The sequence below is a fragment of the Tachysurus vachellii genome, chromosome 11, assembly GCF_030014155.1.
Source record: "Tachysurus vachellii isolate PV-2020 chromosome 11, HZAU_Pvac_v1, whole genome shotgun sequence".
Lineage (NCBI taxonomy): Eukaryota > Metazoa > Chordata > Actinopteri > Siluriformes > Bagridae > Tachysurus > Tachysurus vachellii.
Window position 1 is genome coordinate 22,147,824 of NC_083470.1, and position 21,424 is coordinate 22,169,247.

At 41.5% G+C, this 21,424-nt stretch overlaps 2 protein-coding genes across 2 annotated transcripts; one reads left to right on the top strand and one right to left on the bottom strand.

Moving 5' to 3' along the window:
• Positions 1–133: 133 nt before the first annotated feature.
• On the top strand, positions 134–10,556 carry naa35 (N-alpha-acetyltransferase 35, NatC auxiliary subunit). Its single transcript, XM_060881708.1, has 23 exons — positions 134–269; positions 1,222–1,350; positions 3,285–3,318; positions 3,437–3,551; positions 3,648–3,722; positions 3,854–4,021; positions 4,114–4,180; positions 4,881–4,924; positions 5,034–5,084; positions 5,169–5,252; positions 5,841–5,955; positions 6,085–6,263; positions 6,360–6,419; positions 6,520–6,626; positions 6,740–6,806; positions 7,368–7,466; positions 7,549–7,727; positions 8,122–8,261; positions 8,427–8,494; positions 8,912–9,052; positions 9,136–9,258; positions 10,035–10,115; positions 10,199–10,556. The coding sequence occupies exons 2-23, from the start codon at positions 1,230–1,232 to the stop codon at positions 10,256–10,258; spliced, it is 2,178 nt and encodes a 725-aa protein (XP_060737691.1). The 5' UTR covers positions 134–269; positions 1,222–1,229; the 3' UTR covers positions 10,259–10,556.
• Positions 10,557–10,631: 75 nt separating this feature from the next.
• Positions 10,632–21,316, bottom strand: golm1 (golgi membrane protein 1). The gene is made up of 10 exons (XM_060881508.1): positions 21,176–21,316; positions 18,214–18,385; positions 14,556–14,735; positions 14,358–14,412; positions 14,158–14,260; positions 13,915–14,035; positions 13,312–13,477; positions 13,001–13,132; positions 12,813–12,902; positions 10,632–12,004 (listed from the first exon to the last, which is right to left on the bottom strand). Exons 2-10 carry the CDS (start codon positions 18,343–18,345, stop codon positions 11,895–11,897), a joined length of 1,089 nt encoding a protein of 362 aa, XP_060737491.1. The 5' UTR covers positions 18,346–18,385; positions 21,176–21,316; the 3' UTR covers positions 10,632–11,894.
• Positions 21,317–21,424: the final 108 nt, after the last annotated feature.

Below are 21,424 nucleotides of genomic sequence, written 5' to 3' on the forward strand. Positions count from 1 at the left end.
TAGTAAATTCAGTGTGTTTTTATTTCTAGCAAAAAAAAGCGTAACGTGGAAATTAAATACATAACACCACACCGTGTTACGTTAAAACACCGATGTATTGATAAACGTAAAGATATTTTTTTAACACGGTGAAATGGGTGTACGCTTGTAATATTTTCAATTAGGTTTAACTACGAAACCCACAATGCAGTTCGGCAATGACAAGTTTCTCAAGCGCCGCGTGAAAGCGTTGACGAGAGCTCGCGACGGACAGCAACAAAATTAGCAAGGTATATCATTTGTTTACAAGTATAGTCATGTTAATATGAAATAATAATAATTATTATTATTGTTTATATTGTCGTAGCTGAAATTAAGGATGCACTTGAAATCCATGGAGTTTGGTTGTAAGAAGTGTTAGCTCTCGTGCTAGCTATAGCTCCAGCTAACGTTACTGAATGTCAGCTGAACGGTAATAAAAATAAAAGAGAAATCTTACTTTATCCACGTGGGTTCAGTCGTTTGTCTGATCGAGGCCCTTGTTACTGTGTTGTATGGATATTAAACGACAAGTTATAATTGAATGAGAAATGGACTCTAGTATAATATTATGGTAAGCCTCAGTTCATCATATGCAGCTCTATAGGGATCATTTCTTTGCTTACCTTCTGGAGAAAACTGGAGATGGGGCTCTATATTGTTTATTCCTCCTCCAGGCTATGAGCTTAAGATAAGCAGATCTACTACAGCAGGTGCCAAGATCCAAGATCCATGATTCAGAGTTTATGAATTGTGTGTGTGCACATTGTGTGTGTTCAGTTACTCATTGCTTTGTTTTTTCTTTTTTTAGGATCATCTGCTAAACTTGTTGTCAATTTCCTTTTTTGGAGAGTCAGACCACACACTGACGGTTCCAGTGTGACCAAATGTAGATGATTTCAGCTTTTGACCTGAACTATTTAAGGAATTTTTTTCTTGTTGTTCTAACCTATTCGTATACTAACTTTGTTTAGCGGTTGGGGTTCGAGTGCAGGGTCAGTGAATGTAAAGCCCTTGGAGAATTTCTAAAGACCCTGCAGTGGATCAGTGCCAGTCCTATGATCAGAACGCACAGCCTTTACGCCTCTTGTGACAAAATCCACCTTGAGCGACTTGCTGTAGCCATATTCTCATATCTTGTGGTACATCGTATACAGATTTTGTCTCACTTGGTTAATATGAAGGCACGTGTGTTGTTTGCAGCTGTCTCCATGGTGATGAAGTCGTCGTGTGAGGAGGATGAGGGAGCCTGGGGTCTGGGGATCCCGGAGAAGATGAGGAACAACACTGACTGGGTGGATATCACTCAAGACTTCAAAGCCTCCTGTAAAGGTGTGTTTGTTGGTCTTGAGTAAATAATCCAGGCTGGCATGTCCAGCGCAATTCAAAGTAAGATATTTAAAAAAATGTATGTCCTTGTTCTGTGCCTTGTACGAAGCCCTATAAAAGCACTAACCCAGTTTAGCAGTGTGTTGATATTGGATGCTGAAGCGACTGTGAAATGACTGACTCCCAGAGGACACAGAGTTCTCCCAGAATAGCTCTTTTTTCCACTGAGCAATGAGAAACATACAAGTAGAAGATATATTACATAATGGAAAGTATATTTATGAGAACAGTTTGTAAAGATGAAAATTTTGTGTGCAAATTTTTATATAAAGAATGCAATATACAACGCTTTACCCCACTATACAACAATACTGTTCTACATGATACTCTGATCTAATCTATGCAGTGCTTCACATTTTATACTACTAATACTCGTAATACTGCTCCATACTATACGTTAATATACTAAACTATTCTGCCATACTACACTATACTGGGCAGCACTATATTGTACTGTACTAAAGTTCTCCACGCCATACTAAGCTGTACAATACTATACACCACTATACTGTATTACAGCACTACACTATACTGCACTATAATGTATAGTAGTATAGTGTATTGTTTTATACTATATTACCCAGCACTGTACTACACTATACTGTACAGCACTATACTACACTTTGCTATACTATATAACTCAGCACTATACTGCACTATGCACCACTATACTGTATAGTAGTTTAGTTTATTGTTCTATACTATATTGCTCAGTACTGTAAAGAACTATACTATATTGTACTATACTATATAACTCATTACGGTACTATACTGTATAGTATATTGTTCTATACTATATTACTCAGCTGTACTACACTATACAGTAATGTACTATACTATATTACTCAGCACTGTATTGTACTGCACTATACTATATTGTACTATGCTATATTACTCAGTAATGTACTACACTATACTGTACAGCACTATGCTATATAACTTATGTTATACTGTACTATACAGCACTATACTGTACAGTAGCATACTATATTGTACTATACTATATTACTCAGCTGTACTACACTATACAGTATTGTACTATACTATATTACTCAGCTGTACTACACTATACAGTATTGTACTATACTATATTACTCAGCTGTACTACACTATACAGTAATGTACTATACTATATTACTCAGCACTGTATTACTTCGCACTATACTGTACCGCAATATACTATAATACACTATACTATATTACTCCCCACTATACTACACTGAACTATACAGCACTATATTGTACTGTACTATACTATACTATACTATACTAGCACTGTATACTATACTATTTTGCTCAGGTGTGTGGGTGTGTGGTAGCCTAGTGGTTAAGTTGTTGGTCTACCACTCAGAAGGTTGTGATCTTGATCCCAGGTCCACCAAGCTGCCACTGTCAAGCCCCTGAGCAATATACTATACTGTACTATACGACATTACTCAGTACTGTACTATTCTTCCTCATACCATCTAAGAGAGTTTTTCCTTGCCACAGTCGCCTCAGGTTTGCTCATTAGGGATAAATGCAAATAAATATACATATCCGTTTAATGTCCTGTAAAGCTGCTTTAAGACAATGTCCATTGTTAAAAGCGCTATACAAATAATTGAATTGAATACTATACTGTACTTTAATATACATCACTATGCTGTAACGTAGTATACTATATTACTCAGCACTATACTGCACTGTACTACACTATACTACAGCAATACAATACTCTACTGTAGTACACTACACTTCCAGGGCAGAAATGTTTCATCATAGTATAAAGGTGATCAGTCAGAAGAACTCTGCAGTGACTTTTCTGTCCATAAAGTACTAATTACTAACATTGTTGACACTTTTAATAAACACTTGACTCCTTTCCATTTGTGCAGAACTTAAGCTCGGCGAATTGCTTCACGACAAGTTGTGAGTATCGAAAATACCTCAGTAACATCTTATCCCACTAAGGTCAAATTGTATTACTAGGTAACACTGTGTTCTGTGAAGGCTTTCCGGGGCATTTGAATGTTTGTTGTAATCGCAGGTTCGGTCTTTTCGAGGCGATGTCTGCCATTGAGATGATGGATCCCAAGATGGATGCTGGCATGATCGGAAACCAAGTGAACCGGAAAGTTCTTAACTTCGAGCAGGCTGTGAAGGTCCAGAATTAATATTTTTTCCTAATTACAATTACAATTTCAGTGAGACTGGTGTTCTTTTATTCTATATGCTTATAATTGTTTCTCTGTGGTTAGGATGAGGCAATTAGAGTGAAGGACCTGACTTTGCCTGAGCTCATCGGAATCGTTGACACATGCTTCTGCTGCTTGGTTTGTAAATTTCATAATAAAGCGCACATTAAATCTTTATGGGATGTGTATATGGATTCAGTTGAATTTTATAGACAAATATCTGTGTTTTTTTTTAAGAAGTATTTGTCTATCTCTATGTCTCTTGCTAGATAACTTGGTTGGAAGGTCACTCTCTGGCACAGACGGTCTTCACGTGCCTGTATGTCCACAACCCTGAGCTGATCCAGGATCCTGCCCTCAAAGCCTTTGCCCTAGGCATCCTCAAAGTGTGTGATATCGCCCGTGAAAAAGTCAACAAGGCCGCTGTGTTTGAGGAGGTGATGTGATGACGTCATTCGCCCATTCTGTTTTCTGGACGGTGTTCATTTGACTCGGTACGTGAATGTTAAATGCTGGGTTTGTGTCACAGGAGGATTTCCAGGCCATGACGTACGGCTTCAAAATGGCCAACAATGTGACGGATCTGAGAGTGACAGGTATCGTACACTCTGAATGTATGACAGTCTACCACTCAAACATAGGACACGACACCCCAACTAATGTAAGACATTTCAGCTTGAAAGTGGAGCAGTTCACCTTCAAGCCTAATGCATTTCACTGCAAATATGACATTTCAGCCTCTACCCCCACGTAGTACAATATACTCTCAAACATAGACACCCTACTCTCTGAAGCCCCTGTATGCAGGGTGACCAGGTCATGGGTATCTTGATTTCACACACTGAATGTAGAGCACATCCACATCACTTTACCCTTGTACTTAAGGCCAATTCAGACCCTGACAGTAGAGCACATTAGATCCTGGCTTAAGGGCATATTCTCCATGCACTGTATGGAAGTTCCCCAAACCCAGGTAACCTTAATGTCTTAATATGGTTTACTTCAGTCTCAGAATTTAGGACACTTCTGCAAAAAGATTAGGGCCTAGAGACACATTCTATCATCAAATATGAGACTTTTATACCCTGAATTGTACGACACTTCTACCCCTCCAACAAAGTAAGACAATTTACCTATCGTTACCTAAGTTATCTCCAAATGTAGGAAACTTTACATGCCAGACGTATTATATTTCACTTGCCAATACTTTTAATACACCTGACCGTAAATATGGAGACTATTTCAGCCCTAAACCTAGTTGGACACCTCCCTATCGTTTGTATTTGTTCACCACAGGAATGCTGAAGGATGTTGAGGACGAGCTGCAGAGGAAAGTGAAGGTGAGTCCTAAAGCCCAGGTGACAGGATGAATCGTTACCATACGCAGCCTCTTGCATTAATGATGATCCAACTGGTTTCTCACATTTCCTTTCCCTCTCGGTTTCACAGAGCACACGGAGTCGACAGGGCGAGCAACGGGACCCTGAGGTGGAGCTCGACGTAAGACTGACAGCCAAATAACCCGTTTAGCAACAGTCGTATTAGTGGTACTGTTTTCCATAGAACCTGTATGTCTCTGTGCAGCACCAGCAGTGCCTGGCCTTGTTCAGCAGGATCAAATTCACTCGCCTCCTCCTGACGGCTCTCATCTCCTTCACCAAGAAAGAGGTCTGAAACGTGGCATACCGGATTTTCGCTATAATTCGGACGGGAAAGGATTTACGGATTACGATCAGTTCACGCATTATAAACGATTGTGTAAAAACCCACACAATAGTAGACACACCAAACATTCCATACTTCTATCCTCCACCTCATTTTAATACAAACGGACTGTTTTTACCTTTTATCATAACCGCTCATTGCATCTCACCTCAAGTGAAACATGATAATTACCAGGTCACATGACTATAACTATGAATGCTGTAACTGCCCTAAAACCCCTGGAGCTACCCTGTGTTTTATAAAAAAAAATGTTTTAAGTGTTTGGAAAACAAGGTTTGAAGTAAGTTTTGTAAGAGTATAGAACAAAATCTTACCACATATTGGTGTATTACCTATATTAAAGTTTTTTTTTCTTTTCCAAATCACTATTGTGACCGATTCAGACAGGTGCAAAATCCAAGAAATACTCTGGTAATGATTTATTGCTCCACCTCACTACGCAAAGACAATCCCGTCCGAATAGGGCTTCAAATAAAAACGTCTGAACCGAAGGATAGAAGGATGGCTGGATTAATGGAGTTTTTATTTTAGACGAGTTCGGTGAGTGAAGCGCAGAAGCTGATGAGTCAGGCAGCAGATCTCCTGCCTGCAATACACTCCACCATTCCGTACGGCATTCAGTCACAGAACGACACCACGAAAGGAGGTATCTTACATACTTCTTCTACTCATGCACCTGGCTTCCACAGCACATGCATTTGAGTCGCACGTATACTATAGCATGTCTCTCATACTCTCTTCTCGCTCTCTTTCTCTCCCTCCCTCTTTCCCGCAGATCACCCAATCATGATGGGTTTTGAACCCTTGGTAAACCAGCGCCTACTTCCTCCTACTTTTCCCCGCTACGCCAAGATCATTAAGCGCGAGGAGATGGTCAACTACTTCACCAAACTCATCGAGCGCATCAAGACCGTGTGTGACGTCATCAACATCAGCAACCTGCACAGCATCCTGGTACAGAAGCTCTTCAGAAACACATGGAATTTTAATCCATCATGTTCACGAGCTTCTTTTAATATATTTTTGTGTGTATTTTTTTTTCCCCCCCAGGACTTCTTCTGTGAGTTTAGCGAGCAGTCTCCTTGTGTCCTATCCAGATCTTTATTACAGGTATTACAGTATAAACTACTGCACTAGAGTGACAATAGAGACTCTAATACACACCAGCTGTTTGTAATAATTCCGTTTTTGCTTTTATTTTATTCGGTAGACTACGTTTCTGATCGACAATAAGAAAGTGTTTGGGACTCACCTGATGCAGGACATGATCAAAGACGCTCTCCGCTATTTTGTCAGCCCCCCTGTTCTGTCTGCGAAGTGAGTGTGTATATTATTAAAGCAACTTTGGCCAAAGAAAAATAAAAAAAAATCTGAATTCCCTTCTTTGAATACGATTGATGTGTGGCATTAACTGATATTTATGCCCTCAGGTGCAGTCTGTATAATAACCACCAGGCCAAAGACTACATCGACTCCTTCGTCACGCACTGCTCTCGGGTACGCAACTCTTATTAGCTTCCTACTAAGGCCATCTCAAGCTTAGAGGTCACTGGAGTCTACTGCCTTTGTACAGTTGTCCTCATGTCCATTTAGGATTCCTGTGGTTTCCTTCTGCCTCCCAAAAACCTGCTGGAAGGCAGATTGGTTATAATGTATAAGCTCTAGGTGTAAAAGAGTGTCCTTCCTCCATAGTGTATTCCCTTTTGGTGGCTCATCAACGTACTAGAATGTTTCTAATGCATAAAGAAAAGTAAGCCAGAGCTGATACTCGTGTATCATAGCGTTCTTCGAGATCTTAACCACTGTCTGAGTGATTAGACTTTATACCTGGTCTCAAACAAAAGCTAGGTACTGTTAGGACCTCCTACTTGAGACACTACAAAAGGCAGGAAGGGACATTTGGTCCAAACCTTTATGGTAATCACATTTGAGACAATGTAAGATTCTTCACCACTTCATGACCAGTGTGTCCAGGATAAGATCCTCTGCCTCTCTGCCCAGGATAAAGCACATGAATAGAGAAATTAAACGGTTAATATGGTAAATTGTGATTGACAGCCGTTCTGCAGTCTGATCCAGATTCACGGCCACAACAGAGCGCGCCAGAGAGACAAGCTAGGCCACATATTGGAGGAGTTCGCCACCCTACAGGACGAGGTGTGTACGTTGACGTGCTCCAGGTTTAGAGTTGCCATATTTGTTATTTTGGCTTCATCCGAGTGTTTTGTATCGTGTAAAGGCTGAGAAGGTGGATGCAGCTCTGCACGGGCTCCTGATGAAGCTCGAGCCTCAGCGGCAGCACCTGGCATGTCTGGGCACCTGGGTTCTTTACCACAACCTGCGCATCATGATCCACTACCTGCTCAGCGGCTTCGAGCTCGAGCTCTACAGCATGCACGAATACTACTACATCTACTGGTAGGCCATGTTAACCCCTGTAACACGTCTCTTGTTCAAACACTTTCTCATGTAAAATAATGAAATTCAAACACAACCGTCATCATGTTGTGTTACACAATCAAAAAGGATTCTTTTTTTTTCTCTCCGTTATCTGATACAACAGGATATGTGCCATCTCTTATATTTACAAGGACATTTCCGACATGTGGCAGACGCCCTTATCAGGAGCGACTTACGTTTTGTCTCATTTTATACCAGGAGCAATTGAGGGTTAAGGGCCTTGCTCAGGGGCCCAGAATTGGCAGCTTGGTGGACCTGGGATTTGAAATCGCGAGCAACCAATCGGCAGTCCCAACACCATAACCACTAGACTACCAAATACTTACGCTTAATCACTCACTCGCGTGTGCAGGTACCTGTCAGAGTTCTTGTACGCGTGGCTGATGTCCACTCTGAGCCGAGCCGACAGCTCTCAGATGGCCGAAGAGCGCATCCTGGAAGAGCAGCAACAGAAAGGACGCAGCAGCAAGAAGAGCAAGAAGAAGAAAAAAGGTACACTTTTTACGAGTTCTGCCCTTGCTACCTCCATAAGTTTGTTCACTGTACGGAGTATACAGTATGTATATAACTAGAATAACTAGAATAGCACTGGACCGAGTAAGGACGACGTTTAAACGATGCATAAATGCGGTTATTTTTGTGGTGTTCACGGCTTAGCTCGTCCTCTGGGAAAGGAGATCACCATGAGCCAAGCGTATCAGAACATGTGTGCAGGCATGTACAAGGTAAATTGTCACACACACACACAGTTTAAGTACTAAAGTAGTTTAGCAAAAGACTAGAGAGGTTGAGGTGGATGATGCTGATATTATAATCCTTTACATTCACAGTGTTTCTATTATTTACATATTATTTATTGCATCTTCAATGCTAGAACTTTACTCCCGATTATGACGCAGCCAAAAGAGAAACATAGAGAAATATATATATATATATAAAAGAAAATGTCTGACTTTCTCCATGTGAAGGGTTTTTGCCAAATTCCTCTTGTTCACCGTGTTCAGCAAGACAAGTTTGATACTTTAGAGATTTAGATCACTCATAATTTATACTTTTTAGACATACCGTTTCCAAAATCTGATGCATTTTGGTACAAATGGAAAAAAGTGTCATTTCCAACACAAAATAAATGTTCTATCTAGACAATGATCGCCCTAGACATGGATGGAAAGGTCCGGAAGCCTCAGTTTGAGCTGGACAGCGAGCAGGTGCGTTACGAGCATCGGTTCGCGCCCTTCAACAGCGTGGTCACGCCTCCTCCGGTGCACTACATCCAGTTCAAGGTGGGAATCCAGAGTAAGACTGAAATTTACCTGCTGCTTAAAAGGTAACACTGTCTAAACACCTAAACGTGTTCGGTGTGCAGGAAATGTCCGATCTGAAGAAGTACAGTCCTCCTCCTCGCTCAGCAGACTTGTACATGGCAGCAAGCAAACATTTCCAACAGGCCAAACTCATCCTGGAAAACGTCACCAGCCCCGATGCTGAGGTAAGATCGACAAGTTCAGATTTTATAGACGTCCAATGATCTAATTTAGATGCTTACTGCAATATTATTAAAAAAATAAGTGTCTCATTGACCTGAACGTTCAAGACAACAGACTTCAGGAGCAGAATTTACCTAAATATTAGCTTTAATTAAAATAAGCAGAACCAAATATTTAAATTATTCATAGTGATGGGAGGGGCACGGTGGCTTAGTGGTTAGCACATTCGCACCTCACACCTCCACCTCCACACCACGCCTCACACCTCCAGGGTCGGGGTTCGATTCCCGCCTCCACCTTGTGTGTGTGGAGTTTGCATGTTCTCCCCGTGCCTCGGGGGTTTCCTCCGGGTACTCCGGTTTCCTCCGGTTTCCTCCGGTTTCCAAAGACATGCATGGTAGGTTGATTGGCATCTCTGGAAAATTGTCCCTAGTGTGTGAGTGAATGAGAGTGTGTGTGTGTGTGCCCTGCGATGGGTTGGCACTCCGTCCAGGGTGTATCCAGCCTTGATGCCCGATGACGCCTGAGGCACAGGCTCCCCTTGACCCGAGGTAGTTCGGATAAGCGGTAGAAGATGAATGAATGAATAGTGATGGGAGTTTATGTAGCTGTTTAGTGTTTATTTCTACATGTCTGGATTATTAAAGCCACTCCTGAGGGAGAAAGGGGAAAAATATAAAAGGAAGAATGTTTTACCACAACAAATCAAGTCGACGCGAAAAAAAACTTTATTTTAACACACTGAATCCATCCATTTCCCAACATTCTTCTCGTCCAGGTGAATCGGATCCTCAAAGTGGCCAAACCCAACATCGTCGTGATGAAGCTACTAGCCGGAGGACACAAGAAAGACACCAAGGTAGACCGTCGTCACCGTCAGCCTTTCCAAAGATACATCAATAATATTTACTCAATCCGATACATGACCTCCTTTTCCTTTAGGCCCTTCCTGAATTCGACTTCTCCGCACACAAGTACTTCCCTATAGTCAAAATTATCTGATGACAAGATCTCAAGTCTCCTCCATCAGCTCTGCTGCCGTCACGTGACCGAGTCGTTTTCATCGCAGTTCATGTCGAGTCGCATCGCTGCTCGGTCCAAACATCACAATGTGACCAAGACTGGAAAGTTTTAGTGCTGAAAGAGTCTCCAATGCTGATTTAGAGAGAACTGTTTCAGACAACAAGGTTTCTGTAACTCGTGAAAAATGGGAGTTTTGTATTTGGATGTCGTGTTTGTGTGCGTGTGTGTGTGTGTGTGTGCGCGTGTGAGAGACAGTAAAGTTCTTTCCATCAACTTGCATGTGTGCAAGTCTGTCTTGATTTTTTTTTTTTTTTTTTTTATAATCCTTCTTTTCAAACACAAAATCAGACCGTTATTGGGTATTAGATTTTTATTGACAATTATTAATCAGAACATAAAAACGCAACAGAACGTCCCTGATATAAAATCTGGCTCTAAATACAGTTCAACTTCTGATTCTAAAAGATTCCTAAACAAGCATACGATCAACACAATTGTTACCGATTTGAGCAAAATAAGAATAAGTTAAAGGTCATTCTTTGATCAGATGTACATACATTCAGATTAGCATGAATTCCAGAAAGATCTGCACTTCGCTTATGGGAGTTTTCATCCATCAAACCTCTTCTCCTCTGGACTGAGCGGTAACTAAAATATCATTTAAAAAAAATTCTAAGTGGATTTCTATACAAAACAACTTTGTAAAAACATTTGTTTTGTCCTAAATATATTAGAAAGGACATATTTACACTTTAAGATGTTTAACACAATGGAGATGTGGCGGTTTAGCTGCTATAACATATCCAGTGTTCTACATGTGGATAAAAAGGGTTTTTTTTAATTGCTAAAAATGTTTTAATTATAACAATTGTTGCCAGATTTCTATGGCATTATGTGGTAAAAAAAAAAATTCATTTAGCATGTCTTTTTTTAATTTCTTACATACTCTAGCTAGCAATATAGATGCACACAATGCACAGCATTTTCATACTATACACTCTGCAGTCCAATATGTCCGTTATCAATACGTGTGTAGTGCATTAACATAAACACGAATACGTCCTTGCTTAGCTTGTGACAACCGTTTGCATAGAAACCAGTGATTTTTAAAGTTTCGAATTTTTACACTTTGAAAGTGTTCTCGTTTGTTGTGTTTATTTTGTGTTCCCTATTTCCAGCAGTCTTTGAGTACAAAAGTTTTACTTGGCAGCGGTTCTTGTATGCTACATCTACCCCGTGTGAGCGGTTTGAGAAAGAGATTTGACGGAGTGAAACTTCCACAAGTCTGCATTCAGTGTAATGTCATGAATAAAATAATAAAAGACCTCAGCTATATAAGACCCTCTTGAACATGGGGATATTTGTGATATGTTGAAAAATCTTCATGTGCATCTGCAAGTAAGAGCCTCAGCAGATGTGAGGAGAAACGCCAGCAGAACTGGACGATGTCAATTCTGTGCCTGTTTGCCATCGTACAGACGGCAGTTAAGCGATCCAAGGATCTTGTAGCCCAGCAGGAACTGAATGGAGGGTTAATGACCTCCATCACCAGGCACGAGTGTGAGCCTCTCTTTCTGTGTGTAAATGTGTGTGTGTGTGTGTGTGTGCACATGTATTAGACCTCAGCGAGCTCTGCTTGTTTGTCAGCTTCGAATTCTGGTTCGTTCTCGTCGTCGCCGTTGTAGTCGGCCAGCTCCTCCTCGAACTCCTGCATCGATTTTTCGTCTGCAAACGACAGTCGATCAAACGTCAAGATAAAAAAAAAAAAAAAAATTACAAAAATCATACAACATGATTCACCAAGAAAGCCCACGCCACTTGAACTGAAAGTCTACACACACACACACGACATCCTACTTATCCAGCTGGACGGAGTCAAGCCAGAAGTCAAGGGGATCGAGACGATTTAGTGTGTTGTGTTGTTTTTGTGTACAGGATTGTACAGGTTAGGCTTACAGGAGGAGGGTTAGCCTTATAGCTCCACCCCCTGGACTTTTTCAATGCGGAAACCTTTCGAATAAAGAATTAAACCTTTTGAAATCCAACTAGAGTGGATTTAATTCCCATTGTGTAATGACACCACTTCCTACTGTCAAAGCAAAATACCACAAGGTCAACTGATGTATAATCTGATAAATTTGTTTTTCAAGCCTGTTTTTCCATCACTGTATTATCTCTCTCATCCATTCTGACTAAACAGTGAAGAACTACAGACGCTTACAAACCCGTATATGCTTTGTTCATTCGTGCGGCCACATCTGAGTCATGTGTTTACCTGTGGAGTTCACCGTTTAAACAAGCCTCCATGCGACGCGTCATTGTTTTCTCTGCACTTGATTCTTGTTTGCCGTCATGCAAAACGACAAGAATTATACTGTCCAACTCATTTCCTGCTCAACATCAGTCAGAAAACTAAAATCGATATAACTTTATGTAATCGGTTGCAGCTCACAGTACATAGTACATAGTTCACTGCTGTAACCATGGCGCTGAAAATTTAGTGGGACTTTTCCCCCAGAATGAAATGCCGGACCTTTAAATTTAGACAGCTGTTTCTCAATCTCGCCTTCGTTGTCATATTCGATGGCGTCTTCTTCCTTCATTTTATTGACTGCTGCAGCGTCTAACAGAGCGACAGAACAAAGAAAGAGAAAAAGCATGAGCTTTGTGTGTGTGTGTGTGTGTGTGTGTGAGCTGACGGTGTATTTCAGTTGTTAGTACCTGCATCCTTCAAGTCTCCTCCTTTACTGTCCATCATTTCTTCCATTTTATTGGTCAGGCTATTCAGGGTTTTGTTGCCATTGGACAGTACCGGGGTGGATGGCGAGTGTGAATCATTCAGCGTTTTAACAGCTTAACAGTGAGACAGAATGAAACGGGAGAAATTGCCGCATAAACAACCATTCAAAGGTTTGGGATCACTCTGAAAATGTCCTTGTTTTCCCCACACATGAAATTCAATGAATGTTCTTCAAACTTGTATTATAAATATTCATATACTATTTGTTCTGTGTAATGGTGTAAACCTTCACCTTGTGGGATCTCATTGGTTTCAAGGTGCTCCTCAGTTTTGGTCTTTGTTTCTGGAGCTGGTTCCTCCTTCTGAGGCTCTCCGGATTTTTTCGTCAAGTCTTTTCCACCGAGAGCTTCTGACACGGGTTTAGAGGCGACTGCTTTCTGAGTGGAGTCAGAGGAAGCCTACGGACAAGACAGGCAGGAAAGACTCGAGAAGTGAGTTCATAGTGGAAAAGTCAGTGAACGACACAGAGTCGCTCTGAGTCGTTTACTACAGTGGGTAAACGATCGTCGTCATCTTTTTAAAGGTCCATGAAGCATTACTATCATACCGCTCCAATAAACACCAACATAACTGTATATATTGTATATGTAACTAACAAACTTCCTTAAATAAAGTATTTTATGTTTAAGGGGGCTGTAAAAAGTTTAAGAGGCCTAAATGTTACATACTGAAGGCAGCCACAGGAAACTGCCCTGACTTCATTCCTCACACTATAGTCAGTTTTAGCAAAGTCAGACAATGGTGTGTGTCTCAGTGTGTTGCATTGCGTGTTACATTTACTTTTACTATCCATGAGCACCATGTGAAAAAATAATATTTGATATATATGATTTACCTGAACAACAGGTGGAGCTGCATTTTGCTGCTTGTATTTCTTCTCCACCTCCAGTTTAGCTGCTGCAACCTTTTCATTACACTCTTCCTTCTGTGCTAATATCTGGGTGTTACACTGAGTCCTGCACACACACAAACACACGTGAACACACACACATGAGCACACACAATGAGAGAGATTATGTTCATGATTATCATGATACATTCCACTAGGATAAACATCAGAGCACAGCGTCATCCTCACATGTCGTAGGTGAGCTTCTTATTCAGTGTGTTCATGTTGTTCTGGCATGACTGCAGCGCCTTATGCACACTACTGAGGTCTTCACGCAGACTCTTCATCTGGTCTAGAGAAGGAACCGAGCGCAGAGATGTTTGATGGGTAAAGTGGTCAGGAAAGTGATGCATTATAGGACGACCGGAGTGTTAATTACTCGCACTTACTTTTCATATCCTGAACAGTTTTAGCGTTGGAAGAGATGTTGAGCAGTAGAGTCTCCTACAACAACACAATGGATGCTGGATAAGAAACAAAACATGACAGGTTGTGTGTGTGTGTGTGTATGTATGTGTGTATTATTGTTTGTTTGTGTATGTATGTGTGTGTATGCGTGTAAGCTCCTCTAACACTCCCACACACACCTTCTCTTGGTTCCACATGTTCAGGGCGCTCTGCTGCCGTCTCTGGTGAGCTCCCTCCAGCAGAGCCAGTTGTTCTGTCCGTTTTCGCACTTGTCCCTCCGCCTCGGTGCGGCCCGCATGCTCCCGTGCCCTCTCGGCCGACACCCGCCTCACGGCTTCCTCCAGGTCCATCAGCTTAGTCTGAACACACAAACACACCAGATTATTAATTAGAACTTTGCTTAGTTCCATCATTTGCATTTTCATTAGCAGAAACAAAAACACACCGGAAATGGACAGTATCGTGCTAAGAAATGAAACTGCAACAGAAGACATAATTACCAGGAGAGGATGTCGGATATGAAATCGGTCACTGTCACTTTAATGATGTTATAGTTTCTTTTACTGGAAGGGGCTTTTTACACCTGGTGACTTCATGCGTTTTCTGTGATCTGATAGCTATCCGATCGTAAAAAGACCAGGTCTAAATGCCCTCCGAAACATTTTCGAGACGGATATAAATCCGATCATGCAAACCACTTCAGGAGGTGGTCTGGGACGCATTTCAGATGAAACTGGACAGGTGTAAATGAACGTGGTCGTTCAAGCCACATACGCCAGCGCTATACTCCTCCCAAACGGAAGTACGTCACTCGCCAGTGACTCACTAGCCGTGCATCGTGCCAGAAACATTCATTCATTCATTCATTTTCTACCGCTTACCCGAACTACCTCGGGTCACGGGGAGCCTGTGCCTCAGGCGTCATCGGGCATCAAGGCAGGATACACCCTGGACGGAGTGCCAACCCATCGCAGGGCACACACACTCTCATTCACTCACGCACTCACACCCTACGGACAATTTTCCAGAGATGCCAATCAACCTACCATGCATGTCTTTGGACCGGGGGAGGAAACCGGAGTACACGGAGGAAACCCCCGAGGCACGGGGAGAACATGCAGACTCCACACACACAAGGCGGAGGCGGGAATCGAACCCCCAACCCTGGAGGTGTGAGGCGAACGTGCTAACCACTAAGCCACCGTGCCAGAAACAAATAAATGTAAATGCTGTTTTTTGTAGCATAACCGGCGTAACAAGTTTTTTCGTCTTCTTTTTGATTGCATTCTGAAAACCGCATACACCAAAGCGTGTTCCATTTCACTTACCCCGGAAATGAGGTAAAATATATTTGCATTTTGGGTGGAAGTAGAAAGATCGGATTGATATCCTTTTCGCCAAGACGCATTTATGTGGCCTAATGTAAATGGGACAGTTTTAACAAATCACATAGCTATCGGATCAGAGAAAACACATGAAGTGACCAGGTGTAAAAAGGCCCGAAATCATTAGCCGCTTATGTATATACAGTGGGGCAAAAAAGTATTTAGTCAGCCACCAATTGTGCAAGTTCTCCCACTTAAAAAGATGAGTGGGGCCTGTAATATTTATCATAGGTACACTTCAACTATGAGAGACAAAATGAGAAAAAAAAATCCAGAAAATCACATTGTCTGATTTTTAAAGAATTTATTTGCAAATTATTGTGGAAAATAAGTATTTGGTCAATAATAAAAGTTCATCTCAATACTTTGTTGGCAATGACAGAGGTCAAACGTTTTCTGTAAGTCTCCACAAGGTTTTTACACACTGTTGCTGGTCGTTTGGCCCATTCCTCCATGCAGATCTCCTCTAAAGCAGTGATGTTTTGGGGCTGTCGCTGGGCAACACGGATTTTCAACTCCCTCCAAAGATTTTCTATGGGGTTGAGATCTGGAGACTGGTTAGACCACTCCAGGACCTTGAAATACTTCTTACGAAGCCACTCCTTCGTTGCCGGGGCGGTGTGTTTGGGATCATTGTCATGCTGAAAGACCAGCCACGTTTCATCTTCAATGCGCTTGCTGATGGAAGGAGGTTTTCACTCAAAATCTCACGATACGTGGCCCCATTTATTCTTTCCTTTACACGGATCAGTCGTCCTGGTCCCTTTGCACACACAAAACGGCCCCAAAGCTTGATGTTTCCACCCCCATGCTTCACAGTAGGTATGGTGTTCTTTGGATGCAACTCAGCAATCTTTCTCCTCCAAAAACGACAAGTTGAGTTTTTACCAAAAAGTTCTATTTTGGTTTCATCTGACCATCTGAACCAATCCTCTTCTGGATCATCCAAATGCTCTCTAACAAACTTCAGACGGGCCCGGACAGGTACCGGCTTAAGCAGGGGGACACGTCTGGCACTGCAGGATTTGAGTCCTTGGTGGTGTAGTGTGTTACTGATGGTAGCCTTTGTTACTTTGGTCCCAGCTCTCTGCAGGTCATTCATTAGGTCACTAGGGATTTTTGCTCACCGTTCTTGTGATCGTTTTGACCCCACGGGGTGAGATCTTGCGTGGAGCCCCAGATCGAGGGAGATTATCAATGGTCTTGTTATTATGTTTCTGGTGTCCATTGACAGCTCTGTGGTCTTGGCCATAGTGGAGTTTGGAGTCTGACTGTTTGAGGTTGTGGACAGGTGTCTTTTATACTGATAACGAGTTCAAACCGGTGCCATTAATACAGGTAACAAGTGGAGAACAAAGAAGCCTCTTAAAGAAGTAGTTACAGGTCTGTAAGGCCTCACACTGCAAGTCTTAATTCTCAATTCGGATATTTTGCTCAGATCTGATTTTTTTGTTTGGCTGTTCACATTACCTTTTAAAATGTGGCCTATATCAGATACCAGTGTGAACTGTTTGCTGTTTCGAACTGACCCGCGTGCGCAAACGAACAATAACAATGACGTCACACGCAGCACGCCGTTGCGCTAAAGTTGGCGAGGTTATGGAGGAAGTAAGCATTTTCGCTTTTCTTTCTAAATGTTTGCGTAATGGCGGGACAGAGACGCAGAGTTTTGAAAATTGTCGATGTCGAGGGCAACTTTTGATTATTTGATCTATTTGTAGGCGTAGTCACGTTTGTGTGCGTACTCGCCAGCGCACAATTGTGACGAATGTCGATGTAGATTGACGTAAAAGTCGCATCAAATCCGCCTTGGTTATTCACACTGCGGCGACATTGGGAAAAATCAGATTTGGGTCTGATTCAGGACCACATATGGAAGTGGTCTGAATCTGATTTGAAAAAATCAGATCTGGGCTAGATTTGAGTGTTCACACTAATCCTGAAGAAGTCTGACCTGGTCACTTGACCCCAAAAAAAATCAGATTTGGGCCACTTTTACCTGCAGTGTGAACGTGGCCTAAGAGCCAGAAATCTTGCTTTTTTTGTAGGCGAACAAATACTTATTTTACAGAGAAATCTACCAATTAATTCATTAAAAATCAGACAATGTGATTTTCTGGATTCTTTCCCCCATTCTGTCTCTCATAGTTGAAGTGTACCCATGATGAAAATTACAGGCCGCTCTCATCTTTTTAAGTGGGAGAACTTGCACAGTTGGTGTGTGTGTGTGTGATGTTCTCATCAACAGACATGTTCTCATCAATACAAACACAGCTGCTGGGTTTCCAAACCTACACACACATCTACAGCCTGCGAAACAGAATCAGACTTCATCGAGTTTTCCTTCAGGCTGAAGTTAGAAAGCATGAACGGAAATACGGAGAAGTATTTCGTTTTTCAGCAGATATCCTTCACATTCTTTCTTGTATGTCAGAAATGAGACAAAGCAAACCTGTAGCTCCACATTTCTGGAGCTGGAAATCCAGTAGTTGAAGCCGAACAGGAGGATGCAAGCGACGAGGGCGACCATGATCAAAGGCGGAGAGCGGCCTCCTCTCCGGATGTTCACCAGCGTTCCAATCATCCCTCTGGTCTGAGAACACGGAACAGCAGTCACCGCAGCACTGGAAGCAAAGCACGCACTGGTTAGAGAAAGTGTGTTGAATGTGTCTGTGCTGAATCAAACAGCTGCGTGGAGTTTCACTATTTGCAATAGCTGTTTGGCCTGTTTTTCTGTCAGAGTTATAACTTAAGCCAGTAATTAACCTGAATAATTATGAATTAAAATACAAATACTTGTACTTCGGTTTAATCACCTACGTGGAACTCAGGTGACTGATTGGATCACAAAACATAGTGCAGGTGTACAGACGTACTGTAACCCACGTATCTGAAATAAACGTTGGTTGGAAATAAAGTGCTGCGCCTCACAGCCATGTTTTAAATCTTAAATAAACTGAGAGTCTCACTGGTTGCGATGCAAACTACGAAAAGAAAGATTCCTTGGCGCACACACTGGCAGTCACACTTCACCTTCCTTCTCTCCTTTGCATAAAATTAAACACTGATCGATGTCTTCATGGCGCATGCCAATCTCCTTCTGTGTGGCCATCGCTCACCTACTTTCCACAGTTTGTGTAGGTTCATTTATGCGTAACACGATCGTGTCAGCTGGAGGGCAGGAAAAGTAAAACTAAGTGATAGTCTCTTGTTTCACGGCTGAATGAAAGGCAAAAACAGCCCGTGGGACACAAAAAGCCACCCTAGAGCACTTTACATACTAGAGTATCACTTTTAAAAGTACTCACTTTTACGTTGCATCTTACAACACAAGGCGTGCACATGAAGAACATAACTCAACTTTGCACAATAAAGCTCATCATCTCATCGCCTCATCTCATCTCCTCCACCAGCGATCCTCTACCACTCATGGCACACGTATGTTGTGGAAACCAATTCTCGTAGCAGGTTAAATTACATCCTGAACAAGTGTAGACATGAGTACGAGTTGCCTGGGAATTCAGAACATCCTGGGTTCTGAAGCGTGATGACTTACTGCTCCACATAAGAGCTTTTACATTATAGATTGCTTCCATTTCAGACTAAACCTCCACACAGAGAGAGAGAGAGAGAGAGAGAGAGAGAGAGAGAGAGAGAGAGAGATAAAGATACACCATTCCTCTTGGACTGTGGTATTGTCAGGATTCGAACTCTAGATCTCCAGACGATGTGATTAACGCTTTTCCTTTGCACAATTCATACGGTTACACGTCTCTATATCTGTGGTGTCTATAACTTATACAGAAAGGACCGGTGTGGGTACAAGTTTTAATTCCAGCCATGCAGAAGCCACACCTCAGAATTTTGAAAGTCAAATCATCTAATTAAACATGTGGAATTATGCGTGGCCTGATCAGATTGGACACCCTGCAATATCAAAACAAAGTATAGTTTATGTATATTTTCTGACAAGAGAACATTATCATCATGCTGCATGTTAGCACTTTCAGTAGGATGCCATCTCATTACATCAGGTTAACGTACAGAAGAATAGAGACAGCCTCATTAATGAAACCTTTTTAAAGAACATTTCTGTGTACGGAGCCAAATACAAACCAAACTCACTGCCTCACAACCAATCAGCATTCACCTGAATCACTGTTAGAATTGTAAATAATGTAAATAATGTCCTTCACATACCACAGTTAACTACATACCACCATTATCCATAAACTCCCTCTGGCTCTATCTCACTCTCTCACTTGTAAATGCGTAGCACTGCTACGAACGCACGTAAACGTCCGTGTTGGATAAGGAAACAGTCAAAAACACCCAATGATTACGGTATAGAGAAAGGATTAATTTCACCCACAGGCTTTTTTTTTTTTAACTATACACTTTTCTAACCGCAGGCTTCAGAATCTGGCCAATCTGACTAGCTTTCTGTATGTCCACATGGATGGACTTCTATTGCCAGATTCCAACAGGAATATAAACCATTAAATGGCCAATGGATTAAAGTTTACTGCTGTTCAGAATCCTGGTGGTTAAACATTGAAAAACCTTTCTTTTTTTTTTAAACTGGTAGGTTATGAGTACAGGAACTAATCTCTAAAGCTGAAAGGGTGTTATATTTATATATAATAAATGTTAGGTGTGTCTGGCAATGTAGATGATGTAGACGTTTACATATTTAGTAGCTAGTTAATAAAAAATATAAATATATTGTCAAAAATAGTTTAATAATTGTTTGTGCTATTAATTCTACTGAACAACTGGAGCAGCCCTTGAACACAACTTTTTTTTAATTGATATATGAATTGCTCATATCCATTTTCAGTAGGTACTAAACTAGGTTTTATTGCAATAGGAAGTAATTCAACTAATTACAATTAATTAAGCAAGAAAAAAAGGGAACAGAGAACAATACAAAAAGAAATCACTACCAGTTTAAAGGAAGCAACACGTCAACAATTTAGCTATAGATGCTGTAGGTCTCATATGTCCCGCCTCCTGCGAGGTGATTGGTTGAACAAAAGCAGTGTGCCAATTAACTTCCTCGAGATGAGGATAAATTTGGAATATTAACCAATTGTAAGCCGAGGGCGGGATTTACCGAAATACGGGTAGGAGAAAAAAAAACAATAATGGTTAAAGCATTAGCTGGGTGGATTAACACTAAATCAAGTCATTGGTCAAATCGTATGTGTGTGTGCATATAACTGGACGAGAATGTAAAATAGTTAGATAACGAAATCTAATCAAGCCAGCTAGTAACGTAGCCCGTAAAGCAATAAAGTACACGACCACAAACTAAGGGTTAGCTTGCTAACCGAAATGCTAAGTTAGCTCGTTCGTCTTATCAGTTTATTTTATAAAGTGGGACAGATAACAATTTATAACAGTATCCTTACCAATGTAAAGGTGTAAACAGGTCAGCTAGCTACGGTCGACGCACGCAGTCATGTCGATAATCCGTTTTCGCTAAACAAAGGTTTACATCCGTCAACAAGCGCCGTTTGACTCGTAACAGTGATGTGTCGTGCGCAAGCGAGTCGGTTCTTTGCATCGGCTCTTTTAGCAAAGAGTCGAATCGCACGTGTTTTTTGTAGTTGTAGCCAGGTTTATCAAGATTAATGGAACAAGTAACATTAAATGCAGGG

Bases quoted from the DNA above. Each gene is read 5' to 3' on its own strand.
- naa35 (XM_060881708.1), top strand. From the start codon at position 1,230: ATGGTGATGAAGTCGTCGTGTGAGGAGGATGAGGGAGCCTGGGGTCTG. The intron at 4,181-4,880 runs GTATCGTACACT...TGTTCACCACAG, and splicing joins GACGGATCTGAGAGTGACAG to GAATGCTGAAGGATGTTGAG. The intron at 5,253-5,840 runs GTCTGAAACGTG...TTTTTATTTTAG, and splicing joins TCTCCTTCACCAAGAAAGAG to ACGAGTTCGGTGAGTGAAGC.
- golm1 (XM_060881508.1), bottom strand. From the start codon at position 18,345: ATGATTGGAACGCTGGTGAACATCCGGAGAGGAGGCCGCTCTCCGCCT. The intron at 13,133-13,311 runs GTGAAGGTTTAC...CTCACTGTTAAG, and splicing joins AACCAATGAGATCCCACAAG to CTGTTAAAACGCTGAATGAT. The intron at 12,903-13,000 runs GTACTAACAACT...TCGCTCTGTTAG, and splicing joins AGGAGACTTGAAGGATGCAG to ACGCTGCAGCAGTCAATAAA.